This window comes from Meriones unguiculatus, chromosome 6 (genome assembly GCF_030254825.1).
Source record: "Meriones unguiculatus strain TT.TT164.6M chromosome 6, Bangor_MerUng_6.1, whole genome shotgun sequence".
NCBI classification, from domain to species: domain Eukaryota; kingdom Metazoa; phylum Chordata; class Mammalia; order Rodentia; family Muridae; genus Meriones; species Meriones unguiculatus.
In genome coordinates this window covers 10644553-10658846 of record NC_083354.1, presented here as the reverse complement: position 1 = coordinate 10658846, position 14294 = coordinate 10644553, and the positions used below count along the sequence as shown (strand labels likewise).

General features: G+C 47.8%; 2 protein-coding genes across 2 annotated transcripts; both read left to right on the top strand.

Annotated features, from left to right (window-relative positions):
* Positions 1 to 255: 255 nt before the first annotated feature.
* Positions 256 to 1135, top strand: LOC110560522 (splicing factor U2AF 35 kDa subunit-like). Its single transcript, XM_021656484.2, has one exon. It carries the CDS (start codon positions 325 to 327, stop codon positions 922 to 924), a length of 600 nt encoding a protein of 199 aa, XP_021512159.1. The 5' UTR covers positions 256 to 324; the 3' UTR covers positions 925 to 1135.
* Positions 1136 to 11779: 10644 nt separating this feature from the next.
* LOC110560518 (oocyte-expressed protein homolog) lies at positions 11780 to 13169 on the top strand. The gene is made up of 3 exons (XM_060386168.1): positions 11780 to 12227; positions 12459 to 12641; positions 12943 to 13169. The coding sequence occupies exons 1-3, from the start codon at positions 12038 to 12040 to the stop codon at positions 13104 to 13106; spliced, it is 537 nt and encodes a 178-aa protein (XP_060242151.1). The 5' UTR covers positions 11780 to 12037; the 3' UTR covers positions 13107 to 13169.
* The last annotated feature ends 1125 nt before the right edge of the window (positions 13170 to 14294 follow it).

Below are 14294 nucleotides of genomic sequence, written 5' to 3'. Positions count from 1 at the left end.
TTGCCTGAAAGTAGAGAGGGCGCGGTCCCGGCGGCAGAAGCGGGAAACCACGGTGCTGAGCACGTGGAGAGAGGATCTCCCTCAGCCCGAGATCCAGGCTGCGCCCGGGATCCTCCTAGGATCCGCCCAGGAACCGCCCAGCAAGAAGTGCGCAGGCGCCAGAGCCGGGAGGCGGAGCCTCCGCCCCCCCGCCCCGTCCCGCCCCCGCGTGGGCAGCGCCTCTCCCGATTGGACGGCAGTCTGCGATGGGCGGGAAGAGTCTCCTGCGACCTGGATTTAGTCCGCAGCGGCGGTGGCTGCCTTGGCGGACTCCAGCTGTGTGAGATGGCTGAGGATTTGGCCTCCATCTTTGGCACCGAGAAGGACAAAGTCAACTGTTCCTTTTACTTCAGAATTGGAGCGTGTCGTCACGGAGACAGATGCTCCCGGTTGCACAATAGACCGACCTTTAGCCAGACCGTCGCCCTCTTGAACATCTTCCCAAACGCTCGGGACTCCTCCCGGGGCGCCGACGCTCTGCGCGGTGCCGGGAGGGACGCGGAGACGCAGGAGCACTACGACGAGTTCTTTGAGGAGGTCTTCGCCGAGATGGAGCAGAGGTACGGCGAGGTGGAGGAGATGCACGTCTGCGACAACCTCGGGGAACACCTGGCGGGGAACGTGTACGTCAAGTTCCGACGGGAGGAGGATTCCGAGAAGGCCGTGGCCGACCTGAACAACCGCTGGTTCAATGGGCGGCCAATCCGGGCAGAGCTGTCCCCGGTGACCGACTTCAGGGAGGCCTGCTGCCGCCAGTACGAGACGGGACAGTGCGCCCGAGGGGGCCTCTGCAACTTCATGCATCTGAAGCCCATCTCCAGCGAGCTGCGGAGGGAGCTGGACGGGCGCCGGCGCCGGCAGCCGAGGGCCAGGTCCCGAGCCTGAGCCCGTGGGCGTGGACGCGGCCGTGGAGGACCAGAGCGGGACAGCAGGCGGTCGCGAGATAGGGAAAGATCCCAGCTGTTTCGACCCTGTTTCTGCTCGACAGTGTTGTAGTGTACTCGGTGGACAAGCCAGTTCATGATGGCATTTTTTAATAAGAAAATAAACAAAGATGGGTTTCTGAATAAAATTTGCAGTGATATAGTTCAAACAAGTCCTCGATTTGTTTCATTTTCGTCGCTCGAAGAGGATCAAACCAACAGTCAAGAGGGGATCGTGGTTTTAAAGGGAAAGGGTCCCCCTGGACCTGGGATGTGGGAAGAATGGTGCCTAAGGCTGATCTTGGGGCGGGGCTGATCTGGGTGGGTGTGTCTGAGCTGACTTTCCTTCTCAAGGGCCTTGGCAAGGGATTCCCAAAGACAGTACAGTTTCCTGGTGTTTGGAAACTGAAAGAAAACACCAACGACAACAACAACAAAAATAAACCAGAAGCCGGGAATTTCCCGTGGCTTCCTCCCAAGGGAGGTCCTCAAAGTCCCTCACCTCTCCTGATGACCTTTTCTTTGTGCATTTCTGCCTTGCTCAAGAGCATTCTTCTTCTTCTAGCTTGTTTGCTGGGTCGTCCAAAGACGGTGATTTCAGTTAGGTTTCCAGAGTCGGCTGTGTCCACCCACTGTCAGCAAGGTCTGGCTCCCCCACTCCATTTCTGAGATTTTGGCTTGGTTAGGACCTAACCAGGTAAGAGAGAGGTGAGAGACTCTAAGCAGGAGAATGGCTTCAGGTGGGAAGGAGCGCGCTTTGGAGGCTTGATGGACAGATTGGACTGAGGAATGTGGATGTGGGCTCGCTGCCCCCAGCCGAGTAGAACAAGCTAACACAGACCCCCTCACCAAAATCCGACCCAGGCTTCCATGAAGAATTCCAGAGAGAGCAGGAGCGGAGTCAAGATGGCGACTAGCAAGCACAGTTTCTGAGCTGTGGAAGATCTGAACGCCTGAGTTGGTGAGTCGAAGAACTTCCGAATCCAGGGAAACGACGGTGAGGCTTTCTAAATGACAGGGATCATCGCTCGAGGTAAGAACTCTGTTCTCGGCTCACCCATGGACTTGTTTGGGGAAGGAGAGAAACGATCCTTTGATCTCCTGGCACTCCCCGTTGTAGGACAACCATCCTCCTAGGCACAGCTTGCTCACTGAGATTCTCAGCTCAGAGCTCACTGCCGGGGGTCTGTAGAGGCGGAGACAGAGCTCCTAGCCCCTTGCGGTGTAAGACCTGCAGTCTCACTGCTCAGGAGCTCAGGATCACGCCCTTCCCAGGAACACTCACCGACCACAACTTGATGCAAGAGCATGAGGTTTATTGCTATTGTGATAGGGTCGCCCCTCCAAAGACAGGAGATGACCCCAAACATGCAAAGCACAGGGGTTTTATACCTGAAAATCAGACCAGCATGAAGATAGTTTACAGCTGGTTGTAGATAGTTTACGGCTGGTTGTAGATGTTTTTTCTCAAAACAGTTCACCCTGTCCTTCAAGAGCTAACTGCACCTGGCTTCAATTCAAATAATCACAGTTGGTTTTCTCATTCCCGGGTGGTCCCTCATTCCCCCCTTTTCTTTTTGCCTCAATTTTAACCCTAAAATTGTGGATCAACCTCAGGGAGAGGTTGACACTGTCTCTGGAGCATCAGGACCTGATCTGCACTTACACGTTCCCTGACGAAGGCGAGTGCTGGTCAGAGAGTTTATTGTCCCTGCTGAGTTTCAGTTTCAGCGGGCTGCTGGAGGCTTGGACCTTCCAGGTGTCTGCAGGTTGATGAAGAGCAGGCTTAACATGTGACCTGTGACGCGTGGATCCAAGCTGCGATGCCCTCTACTTTGACGGCAGTTGGGGTGGTGAGCAGGACATAATGAGGAGCCTTCCACAGAGGTTCCAGATTCTGGCTGCCGTGTCATCGCACGTACACCAGATCTCCAACCTGGGACTGCTGGGGCACCTCCAAGGACCCAGGAGCATATGCGCTGCCAACCTTGCTCCAAATTTCTTTCTGAATAAGCTGCAGTCCTTTCAGCCTGGACAATAAGTCAGTTACCACTAGTTATGTCAAGGGGGTCCCCAAGAAGAGTCAGGGGAGCAGGAACCCCATAGAGTAGTTCGAAGGGGGTCAGGCCCAGTAAGGAGGGAGTATTTCTGACTCTTAAAAGGGCCAAGGGAAGGAGCACCACCCAGTCACCGCCAGTCTCCATGGTCAATTTGGTGAGAGTCTCTTTTAGAGTACCTGTCCTGAACTTTGGGGTCTATAAGCACAGTGTAATTTCCAATCGAGCCCCAGAAACCTGGCTACCTCCTGACTTACCTGAGCAACGAAGGCCACCCATTGTCTGACCCAATTACCTTTGGAATACCGAACCGAGGAAAAATGTCTTCCAGAATCTTTTTGGCTATTACCAGAGCGGTCTCTTTCTTTGTGGGAAAAGCTTGCACCTCTCCTGAAAAGGTGTCCACAAAGACCAGGAGATATTTATTGCCATACCTGGCTTGGCTGGTTTAATTTCAGTGAAATCCACTTCCTTGTGCATTCCGGGTCTAGTTCCTCTCAGCCGCTTCCCTGGGCTCTGGAAGTCCCAGAGTCACTCTCTCAGTCAGGTTGGTGAGGTTTAGTATTCAATACTGGGATTGGTGGGCAATTTCAGCCAATTTCTTTGCCTCCAAGTGAGTCCACTTATGCAATCAAGCTTTTTGGATAGATAGGCTACCGGTCTCTTCCAGGGTCCAATTTTCTGTGTTAGCACCCATTTGGCCATTCCCCAATTCTCTGCCACATAAAGATGGAAGGGTTTGTTCACATCAGGGAGTCCCAATGCTGAGGCCAACATTAAGGCTTGTTTGATATTATCAAATGTGGCTTGTTCATCCTTTCCCCAGATGAAAGAGTCGTTGCCCTTTGTAAGGGCAAACAGAGGGGCTGCCATCTCGGCAAATCCTGGAATCCACAGACGGCAAAACCCTGCTGTACCTAAAAATTCCCTCATTTGTTTAGTAGTCTGCAGAGGGGGAATATGAAATACAGTCTCTTTTCTAGCCTCCTATAGCCATCTCTTTCCCTCTCTTAATATATATCCCAGATAACTGACCTGTTTCCTGCAGAGCTGGGCCTTTTTCGCCAACGCTCTGTAGGCGCGCTCACCCAGCTCTTGCAACAGCCCGTCCGTGGCTTCAAGGCAGGTTTCCTTACAATCTGCAGCTAGTAGAATGTCATCCATATATTGGAGAAGAGTTACCTGGAGATTGGTGGCCCGGAAGTGCTCCAGGTCCCGGTGTAGGACTTCATCAAATATGGTGGGGGAATTTTTAAACCCTTGAGGAAGTCGAGTCCATGTAAGCTGGCCCGAGACCCCTGAGTCCGGGTCTTTCCATTCGAAAGCCAAAATGTCTTGGCTGATAGGGTAAGTTGAAGACAAAAGAATGCATCCTTAAGGTCCAGGACTGTATATCAAACCCTGTTAGGGGGAAGGGAACTCAACAGGTTATACGAGTTGGACACAGTAGGATGTAAGTCCGTGACCTGTTTGTTAACTTCCCTCAAGTCCTGTACAGCTCAATAGTCGTTGCTCCCAGGCTTTTGAACCGGCAGCAATGGAGTATTCCAGGCGGATTGGCACCTTCTGAGAACTCCTAGGTCAAGGAGCTGCTGTATGTGAGGGCGGATCCCGTCACGGGCTTCCTTAGACATCAGATATTGTCGCACCGAGATCTGGGTAGCCTGAGGCTTCAGCTCTATCTGAACTGGGGGCTGTTTCTCTGCTTTTCCTAGGCCAGCCATTTCAGCCCATGCCCTGGGATGTCTCTCTAGCCACCAGTCAATGTCTTTTTCTGGACTTACCACCTTTTCAAACAGGCGGTATTCATCTTCCAGTAGAATCATCAGCACATGATTATGATCCCCTTTATTGTCTGTAACCTGTGGGCCATCTGGTCTAAAATGGAATATTGGCCCCCATCTAGGATATCTCGCCCTAACAGCGGGTACGGGCACTTGGGGACAATTAAGAATGAGTGGGATACCTGGCCCACTCCAAGGTCCACCATTCTTCGGGTAGTCCATGAATATTGTTTACATCCAGTGGCTCCTTGGACCCACAATTTTTTTCTTTTTTTTACCTCCAAAGTCTTGTAACAGAACAGAATGCCAATGTCCACTAAGAAGTAGATCAGCTTCCCCTCCACCTTAAGGGTTACCCTGGGCTTGGGGAGGGGGGCCGAATTCCATCCCCCCTAGTCACTATCATGGCCCAGGGTTAGGACCCGGATCTCCAGGGCTCGAGCATTTGTTTTTTCTGGCTTTTTCTTCCTTTTGGGATAATCCTTTCTACTACCTGCACTAGATCCTTCAATGACTTGTCCTGTAAACCCTCTATTTTCTGGAGTTTTCTACGAATATCTCTGGCTGACTGGTCTATAAAGGTTATAGTCACCATTGACTTACTCTCATCTGAGGTAGGGTCACAGGGCATAAACCGGTGGTATGCCTCCATCAGCCTTTCAAGAAAGGCTTCAGGAGATTCATCAGACCCCTGAACCATCTCTCTTACCTTTGTCAAATTGGTGGGCTTTCGAGCGGCCCCACAGACACCCGCCATTAGAGTCTGGCGGTAGACCTTCAGGTGTTCCCTACCTCACGGTGTGTTGTAATCCCAGTTGGGGCTGGTGAGGGGAAAGACATCAACAGTGTCATTAGGGAGGATGAAGGCCTCCCGTCCGTTCTTGGCACATTCTTTTTCTCCTCAAGGAGGACCTGTCTCCATTCTTCGGTAGTCAGGAAGGACTGCAAGAGTTGCTGGCACTCATCCCAAGTGGGCTGGTGTGAGAATAGGACAGAATCAGACAAATAAGGTGCCCTCAGGTAGCCATCCAACCTGAAAAGTAGGCCACTCCGAGGAGCAGGAAGTTTGCCATTTTCCCTTTTTAACTTCAACTGAAAGGTTATGTGCCCTATACTTCACCTCCGAGAAATGATCAAGAGTAAGGGATAAGGGTGTAGTCAGAGTCTGTCCCCTAATAAAGTCGTCTGTCAAGAAAATAAAGGCAACAACAATAAAGAGAAAGAGAACAAGACAGGCAATTAGATAAGGATGCCCTTGCAGGTGGTACCACAGAATTCTGATTGAGAGGCTGCCTGGCGGAAATAGATGGGAGGAGGACCGTCTCGGACCTAGCCTCCCCAAATGGAATCTGGAGCGTCCTCCAGCTCCCAGTGAAGCAATATTCTGACACGTCTGTCTATCGCAACGACTGATCAGACGACTTAATAGGTCCAGATTGGTGCCTAAACAAAAACAGAGTGGTATACCAGAAATCAGACTAACCTGTTCTGAGCTCGACCTCCGAGCCCAGGCTGGTGAGGCTTGGGGAAGGGGCATGCCATTTCCCGGCCAACACACCAAAATGTAAGACCTGGAGTCTCACTGCTCAGGAGTTCAGGATCACGCCCTTCCCAGGAACACTCACAGACTACAACTTGATGCAAAAGCAAGAGGTTTATTGCTATTGAGATAGGGTCGCCCCTCCAAAGACAGGAGACGACCCCAAACATGCAAAGCATAGGGTTTTTATACCTGAAAATCAGACCAGCATGAAGATAGTTTATGGCTGGTTGTAGATAGTTTATGGCTGGTTGTAGATGGTTTTTCTCAGAACAGTTTTACCCTGCCCTTCAAGAGTTATCTGCACCTGGCTTCAGTTCAAATAACCGCAGTTGTTTTTCTCATTGCCGGTGGTCCCTCAGCAGCAACTGCCAGCTGTACTGGTCTTGGGGTCCCAGATTCACAGCACCATCCTCCCAGGGTCCAAGGTCTGCTAGCTGCCATACTGGCTCTGCAGGGTTTCTCAGCCACTGACTGTACTGCCCGTCTAAACCCTCAGTGACAGATAATATGCTATATACCCACCCAAGCCCAGCAGACCCACCATACTAGCTAGGCACACCAGGTGCTAGGCCTCCCAGGCCTGGAGAGCACAGTGGAGGGTCCCAGGACTTCCCAGAAGGCATGTGGACCTGCATCCCAGTCTCCAGCTGCAGCAGGACTTCCTAACCTGGTGGCGGCAGCAGCACTGAGCTGGCAGAGCACATCAGTCGTCCAGCTTAAGACCAAGGAGGGCCAAACCTGAGAACGGAGAGCCTGGTTACCCCGATCCCTGCTGATGTGACCTGCTTGAGACACCTCATAGAATCTTCTCCAAAATAGACATATATGTGGTCACAAAGCAAGCCGCAACAGATACAAGAAGATTGAAATAATCCCCTGTATTCTATCTGACCACCATGGACTAAAGCTGGACCTCAACAACAATGGAATTAGAAAAAAGCATACAAGCACATAGGAACTGAATAACTTGCTGCTCAATGACATCTGGGTTAAGGACGAAATAAAGAAATTAAAGACTTCCTAGAATTCAATGAAAATGAAAGTACAACATACCCTAATTTATGGGACAATGAAAGCAGTGCTCAGAGGAAAATTCATAGCACTAACTGCCTTCAAAAAGAAATTTGTGACATCTCATACAAGCAACTTAATGGCCCAACTAAAAGCCCTAGAAAATAAAGAAGCAAATATACCCAAGAGGAGCAGATGGCTGGAAATACTCAAACTCAGGGTAGAAATCAATCAATTAGAAAAAAATAAAACTGTTCAAAGAATCAATGAAACCAAGAGCTGGTTCTTTGAGAAAATCAGCAAGATTTTAGACAAACTAACTAAAAGGCAGAGAGAAACTATCCAAATCAGCAAAATCAGAAATTAAAAGGTGAACATGACTACAGACACCGAGGAAATCCAAACAATCGTTAGGTCATACTACAAAAGCCCATATACCACAAAATTTGAAAATCTAAAAGAAATGGACAATTTTCTTGATAGATTCTATCTACCAAAATTAAGTCAAGATCAGGTAGAAAGATTGAATAGTCCTATATCCCCCAAGGAAATAGAAGCAGTCATCAACAGACTCTCTCCATCTCTCTTCAACATAGTACTTGAAATCCTAGCTAAAGCAATAAGACAACTAAAGGAGATCAAGGGGATACAAATCAGAAAAAAAGAGGTCAAAGTGTCACTATTTTCAGATGATATGATAGTATACATAAGTGACCCCAAAAATTCAACCAGAGAACTCCTTCAACTGATAAACACCTTCAGCAATGTGGCAGGATACAAAATCAACTCAAAAAAAAAAAAAATCAGAAGCTCTCCTGTATACCAAAGACAAAAGGGCAGAGAGAGAAATCAGGGAAACAACACCTTTCACAATAGCCACTAATAACATAAAGTACCTTGGAGTGACTCTAACCAAGCAAGTGAAAGACCTGTTTGAAAAAACTTTAAGTCTCTGAAAAAAGAGATTGAAGAAGATATCAGAAGATGGAAAGATCTCCTGTGCTCATAAATTGGTAGGAATAACATTATGAAAATGGCCATCCTGCCAAAAGTAATCAACAGATTCAATTCAATTCCCATCAAAATAACAACTCAATTTACAGATCTTGAAAGAAAGGTTCTCAGCTTCATATGGAGAAACAAAAAGCCCAGAATCTCCAAAAGGATCCTGTACAACAACAGATCATCTGGAGGTATCTCCATCCCCTGTCTCAAGCTGTACCGAGCAATAGTAATAAAAACTGCATTGTATTGGCATAGAAACAGAAAGAAGGATCAATGGAACCGAATAGAAGACCCAGAAGTAAACCCACACACCTATGAATACTTGATTTTTAACAAAGAAGGCAAAACTATTCAATGGAAAAATATAGCATCTTCAACAAATCGTGTTGGTCCAACTGATGTCTACATGCAGGAAAATGAAAATAGATCCATATTTATCACCCTGCACAAAACTAAAGTCCAAGTGTATCAAAGACCTCAACATAAAACCAGGCACATTAAATCCATTAGAAGAAAAAGTGGGGAAGAGCCTTGAACTCATTGGCACAGGCGACAACTTCCTGAACAGAACACCAACAGCACAGGCTCTAAGAGCAACAATCAATAAATGGGACCTCATGAAAATGAAAAGCTTCTGTAAACCAAAGGGCACCGTCATCAAAACAAAACGCAAGCCTACAGATTGGGAAAGAATCTTTACCAACCCTTTATCTGAGAGAGGTAATATCCAGTATATATAAAGAACTAAAGAAGCTGAAAAGCAACAAACCAAGTAATCCAATTAAAAAATGGGGAACAGAGATAAACAGAGAATTCTCTGTAGAGGAATATCGAATGGCAGAGAAACATTTTCATATGGATCTATTTTCATTTTCCTGCATTCACAAAATGTTTTAGGAAATCAAAAAGTCATGAGACCTGAATCTAACATAGCTCAAACAGACCCCAGATAAGTTTTTCCCTGGCCTTGGGATTACTCATTTTTCCCATTTATTAAACAAATTTTAATTTCTGTTTCTAGTTTAAATTTGTCTCAGCAGATTTTCAACTGGTTGAGACGGCAAGCTGAGATCTGAACTTCCTGGAAGCTGAAATGATTGCTCACTGCCTCCTCGGATGCATGACCTAACCAGACTCTTCTGAGGACTGCCGCATTGCCCAGCCTTTGGCTGGCATTTCAGCCTTCCTAGCCCCTGATGTCAACGGTCCTATTGTCACTGCTTAAACAGTTTCAGAAGACAAGACAATTGACCCAAAATCCCATCTACAGGCTGAAATGCTAAGTCAAAGGTGGCTCCCTGACATTAGCTATTATCTTGAGGATTGCTTAGCTGGAGCAGAAACTAATGTTGCAATATAATAATACAATATAATACTGGATGTACGAAGTCAGAGTTATAGCAGCTCAAAGGCAGAATGTTTTGCTTTGGGCCATTTTTGGTTCATGCTTGCTTAACAAGTTGTTAGAATGTTAGGCAAAGACTAGGAACTGTACAGTTAATGGTAAGGAGAGCCCAATACCTGGCATTGCAGTCTCTTTGCTTGCCTTCCCTTGCCTAGGCAGTAGTGCGTAACTTAGTATTCTTTTTGCTTCAGAATGAAAATCTTCAGGCCATGAATCTGTTTTTTTTTTCCTCCTGCAAGATACCTTTTTATTCCCTTGTTTAAATGTAAATGTTCCCTAATGCTTTCGAAATGAATTTCCTTTTGTAAGACAAACAAAAAAAAAAAAAAACTAAAAAAAAAAAAAAAAAAAAAACCATGATGAGAAAACTTAAATATCCATCTATTCCTTTCTTCAATAAAGATGGAGTTTTACTTGAAAAAAAAAATAGAAGAGTTGGGTGTGGTGGTTCATGCCTGTAATGTAAGCAGTTGGGAGGCAAAGGCAGAGGGATGTCTGAGTTGGAGGCCAGCCTGGTCTACAGAGTGAGTTCCAGGATGGCCAGGGCTGGACAGAGAAATCGTGTTTCAAAAAATGGAGAGAACGAGAGAGAGAGAGAGAGAGAGAGAGGGAGAGAGAAAGAAATTGTTGAATGAAACCAGAAGCCAGAAAAGAAACTCTTATAGAGGCCCCATCCAGGAAAGAGCTGTAGCCCTCCCTTGTCAACACATGGACGTGGGAAAAGACAAAGTCTGCACCCCAGTAGCTCACACGTGCAGTCAGCTTCACCAGTCTCCTGGCCACTCGCCTCTTGTATAAACATATATATAATGTATAGAATGTAGGAGACACCTCGTGATCTTGATGTGGAACTGTACCTCAACACACACTCCCACAGGAGTTGCACACACCGTTTTCTTTCTCTGCCTCCTGCCCCAAGACAAAGACTTAAGGTAAGACCAAGAGGTGAGGCAATGAAGAATCAAACTTAAGAGAAAATAGAACGACGAATCTCTCAAGTGTTCTGCTGCCTGAACTGAATGGGACCAGTTGGATTCAGACTGGTCCCTCCAGAGATAACAGGGAAAACACGAGTGTTGGAAGTCCTGCTTAAAGCTGCTTGGATTGGGCTGGCCACAAAGAATTTAAAGAACATTCACTAGGCTCCAGAGAAAATGAGTTGCCCAACCTCCACCTTCCTCTCAGTCAAACTCAAACCAAGACACCTGCAGGTAAAACTGGCCCACCTGATCCAGCACAGCCTGTCAAACAGTCAAAAAGGTTTAATCTTTAGAGGCTGACGTGGGCACCACTGAAATATATGTATGTATGTATGTATGTATATAGGAAGCAACGATTCCAAAAACAAAAACAAAAGCAAAAACTAAGCCTCTGCCTCCAAAATAAACGGGAAATCACAAATTGACTGTCATCCAGATGAGAATGATCAGGGATCTTGTCTTTCTCCCACATCTTCTAAAATCTGATGCTCATCAACAGCCCTGGGGCTAGAGAGCTCGGCTCCCTGTGGGAATTTGAAAATGCAGACCCAGGCTGTGGGTGGTGTGGGCGTTGGCGAAGTAGCTTCAGCTGGGAGCTTCTCAATAGACTGCGTCAAGCAAATATCTGGAATACCTGTGCCTGTGGGAAGCTCTTCGGAGCTGCCAGTCGGCAGGTAGACACCTCAGCACAGCTGACAGAAACAGAGTGGCGCTCAGGACAGAGGCCATTCCTCTAGGAATCAGGGAGACATGCAAGCCTTGACAGACATCCTTGTATTAGGTTAAAAATGAGTTTTTAAAAACCTTAATCAGGGATTAATTAAACTTTGAGGAGAAATTTTTGGATACAGGAATTAGAAACCTTAAAATAAGTCAAATTAGTCAGTCTTGTTATGTGTGTTTCAGTAGCCACTTCCTGTCATTTATTTTAAAACATGAGTGTAAAGGATTTCTGAGGGCAACAGTTGAGAGCTGGGGAAGACAGCAGACAGCACGAGAGAGACGTTCTGCAGACCCCACTAGGCAGCCCTGGGTCGGGTCTCGGAAAGTAACACGGAATGAACTAGAACACTGGAGGTGGCACAAGTCACCAATCCTCAGTGTCTGCAGTGTGCTGGGCAGGGCCTAGGAGGGGACACCCAGGAGACCAGATCAGGGCCCCCTGGTGGTCCCAGCCCAACTAGTAGAGCTGGGCAGGGCACAAAAGGGGCGGGGCGGGCCAGGTTGAGCATTCAAAAACCCAGCTAGCAACAACCACCGCATTTCCTGCTTGCAAGAGGAGGCCTCCGGATGGAGCCTCACACCGCTGATGCTCAGGCGACGCCAGATGATCCCACGTGGGGGCCCTCCTCGCTGAGGCTGCTCAGAGCCCCGCCTGTGTCCCTGCGGCTTCGCGTGCGGCCCTGGTGGTTCCCAGCGCAGGAACTCAGCAACCCTCTGGTATTCTTCATGGAAGCCTGGATCGCAGAGAAAATTTTTGGTGAGCTGCTCGACCGAGGGGGTCTGGGTTAGCTCACTCTACTCGACTGGGGGCAGCGAGCCCACACCCAATTCCTCAGTCCAATCTGTCGGCCAAGCCTCCAAAGCGCGCTCCTTCCCACCAGAAACCGTTCTCCTGCTTAGAGTCTCTCTCTCTCTCTCTCTCTCTCTCTCTCTCTCTCTCTCTCTCTCTCTCTCTCTCTCTCTCTCTCTCTCTCTCTCTCCTGGCTAGGTCCTAACCAAGCCAAAATCTCAGAAATGGAGTGGATGACCCAGACCTTGCTGACAGTGGACACAGCCGACTCTGGAAACCTAACTGAAATCACCGTCTTTGGACGACCCAGCGCACAAGCTCGAATAAGAAGAATGCTCTTGAGCAAGGCAGAAATGCACAAAGAAAAGGTCATCAGGAGAGGTGAGGGACTTTGAGGACCTCCCTTGGGAGGGAGCCACGGGAAATTCCAGGCTTCTAATTTTATTTTTGTTGTTGTGGTCGGCGGTGTTTTCTGTCAGTTTCCAAACACCAGGAAACTGTACTGTCTTTGGGAAACCCTTTCCAAGGCCCTTGAGAAGGAAAGTCAGCTCAGACACACCCACCCAGATCAGCCCCCCAAGATCAGCCATAGGCGCCATTCTTTGCTCATCCCAGGTCCAGGGGGACCCTTTCCCTTTAAAACCACGATCCCCTCTTGACTGTTGGTTTGATCCTCTTCCAGCTACAAAGATGAAACAACTAGAAGAATTCTTGAAAGTTCATTCCCCAATCAACCTGTGTAACACAGAGCAGGAGACACACGCGGACACCCCTGCTTCGGCTGCTGGAGGTGAAGACAAACATGGATTCTTAAAGTCTCTGTACCTTCCTTTCCTGCCTTCATGAGTGCATTCGGTTTGCTTGTTTTCCTTTGCAAATAGCAATTATGTAGAACTGTTCCAATATAGGAATGACTGGTTTTTTTTTTTTTTGTATGATGTAATTTTCCTTGCATACAGTAAAGTAAAATTTCTGAAGTATTTGGCCGTTCAGTTGATGTGTTTGGGTTTGTTCTTCTACAGTTTCTAACATACTATGAAGTCAGGGCTTCAAGAACATCACAGATGGCTTCAAAGGTAGCTCTTCTAAGTGTTTGAGATGGGGGTAACCTATTTCCCAGGCTGGGCCCTGACCCCTGTGCTGAAGCGGTTATTTTGCCTTAGTTGCCCAGGCGTGTGGGTTAAAAGGCATCTTTATAGTTTCACCCCTCTGAATTTTGTTATTGAGACAGGGGATCTCTATGTAGCTCTGACTGTCCTGGAGCTTTCTATTTAGACAAGGCTGGCCTCGAACTCAGATCTGCCTGCTTCTGTTCCCCAAGTTCTTTGAAAGGTGTGCACTACCATGCCAGACCATCTCACCCCTTTGTCCTTTTTAACAGTTGATTTAAGGAGCTGGTTCTAGGGCCTGGGTTTATTCTCTCTCTCCTCCACCCCCTGTCTCTCTTTTAACACTGTCTCACTATGTGGCCTTGGATGTCCTGGAACTTGCTGTGTAAACCAGACTGGCCTCAAACTTGGAGATCTTTCTGCCTCTGTCTCCTGAATGCTGAGGTTAAAGGAAGGGGCCCCCCACACCATGCTCCACTGTATGTTTTTGAGGTGAGGTCTAGGTTCAGCAGGAAACCCTATCAGGTAGTCAGGCTGGCCAATAAGCACCAAGGATCCTGCTGTGTCTGCTTTCCCAACACTAGGGATTGCAGGTGCGACGTGGGTGCCCTGCTTTGTTTTAAGTGAATACTGGGAAAACTCAGTTCCTCCTGTTTTAGTACCAAGTACTGTGCCTACCAGCTGTCTCCCCACCCTCATTTGGTTAGTCCTCCCCCACATGGGTGGTGGGGAATTGAAACATGTACCCCACGTGGAAGCTGAAACATGGCAAAGAAGGACCTTAAATTCCAGACCCTCCAACCTCTGCCTCCCCAGTACTGGGATGAGAAGTGTATGCCTGCTTTACTCAGATGAGAGTTAAGAGAGTGCTCTGTCATTCTCTTCTTCACAGTTAGGGGCCAATGTAAGTTATCTATCACCTTTG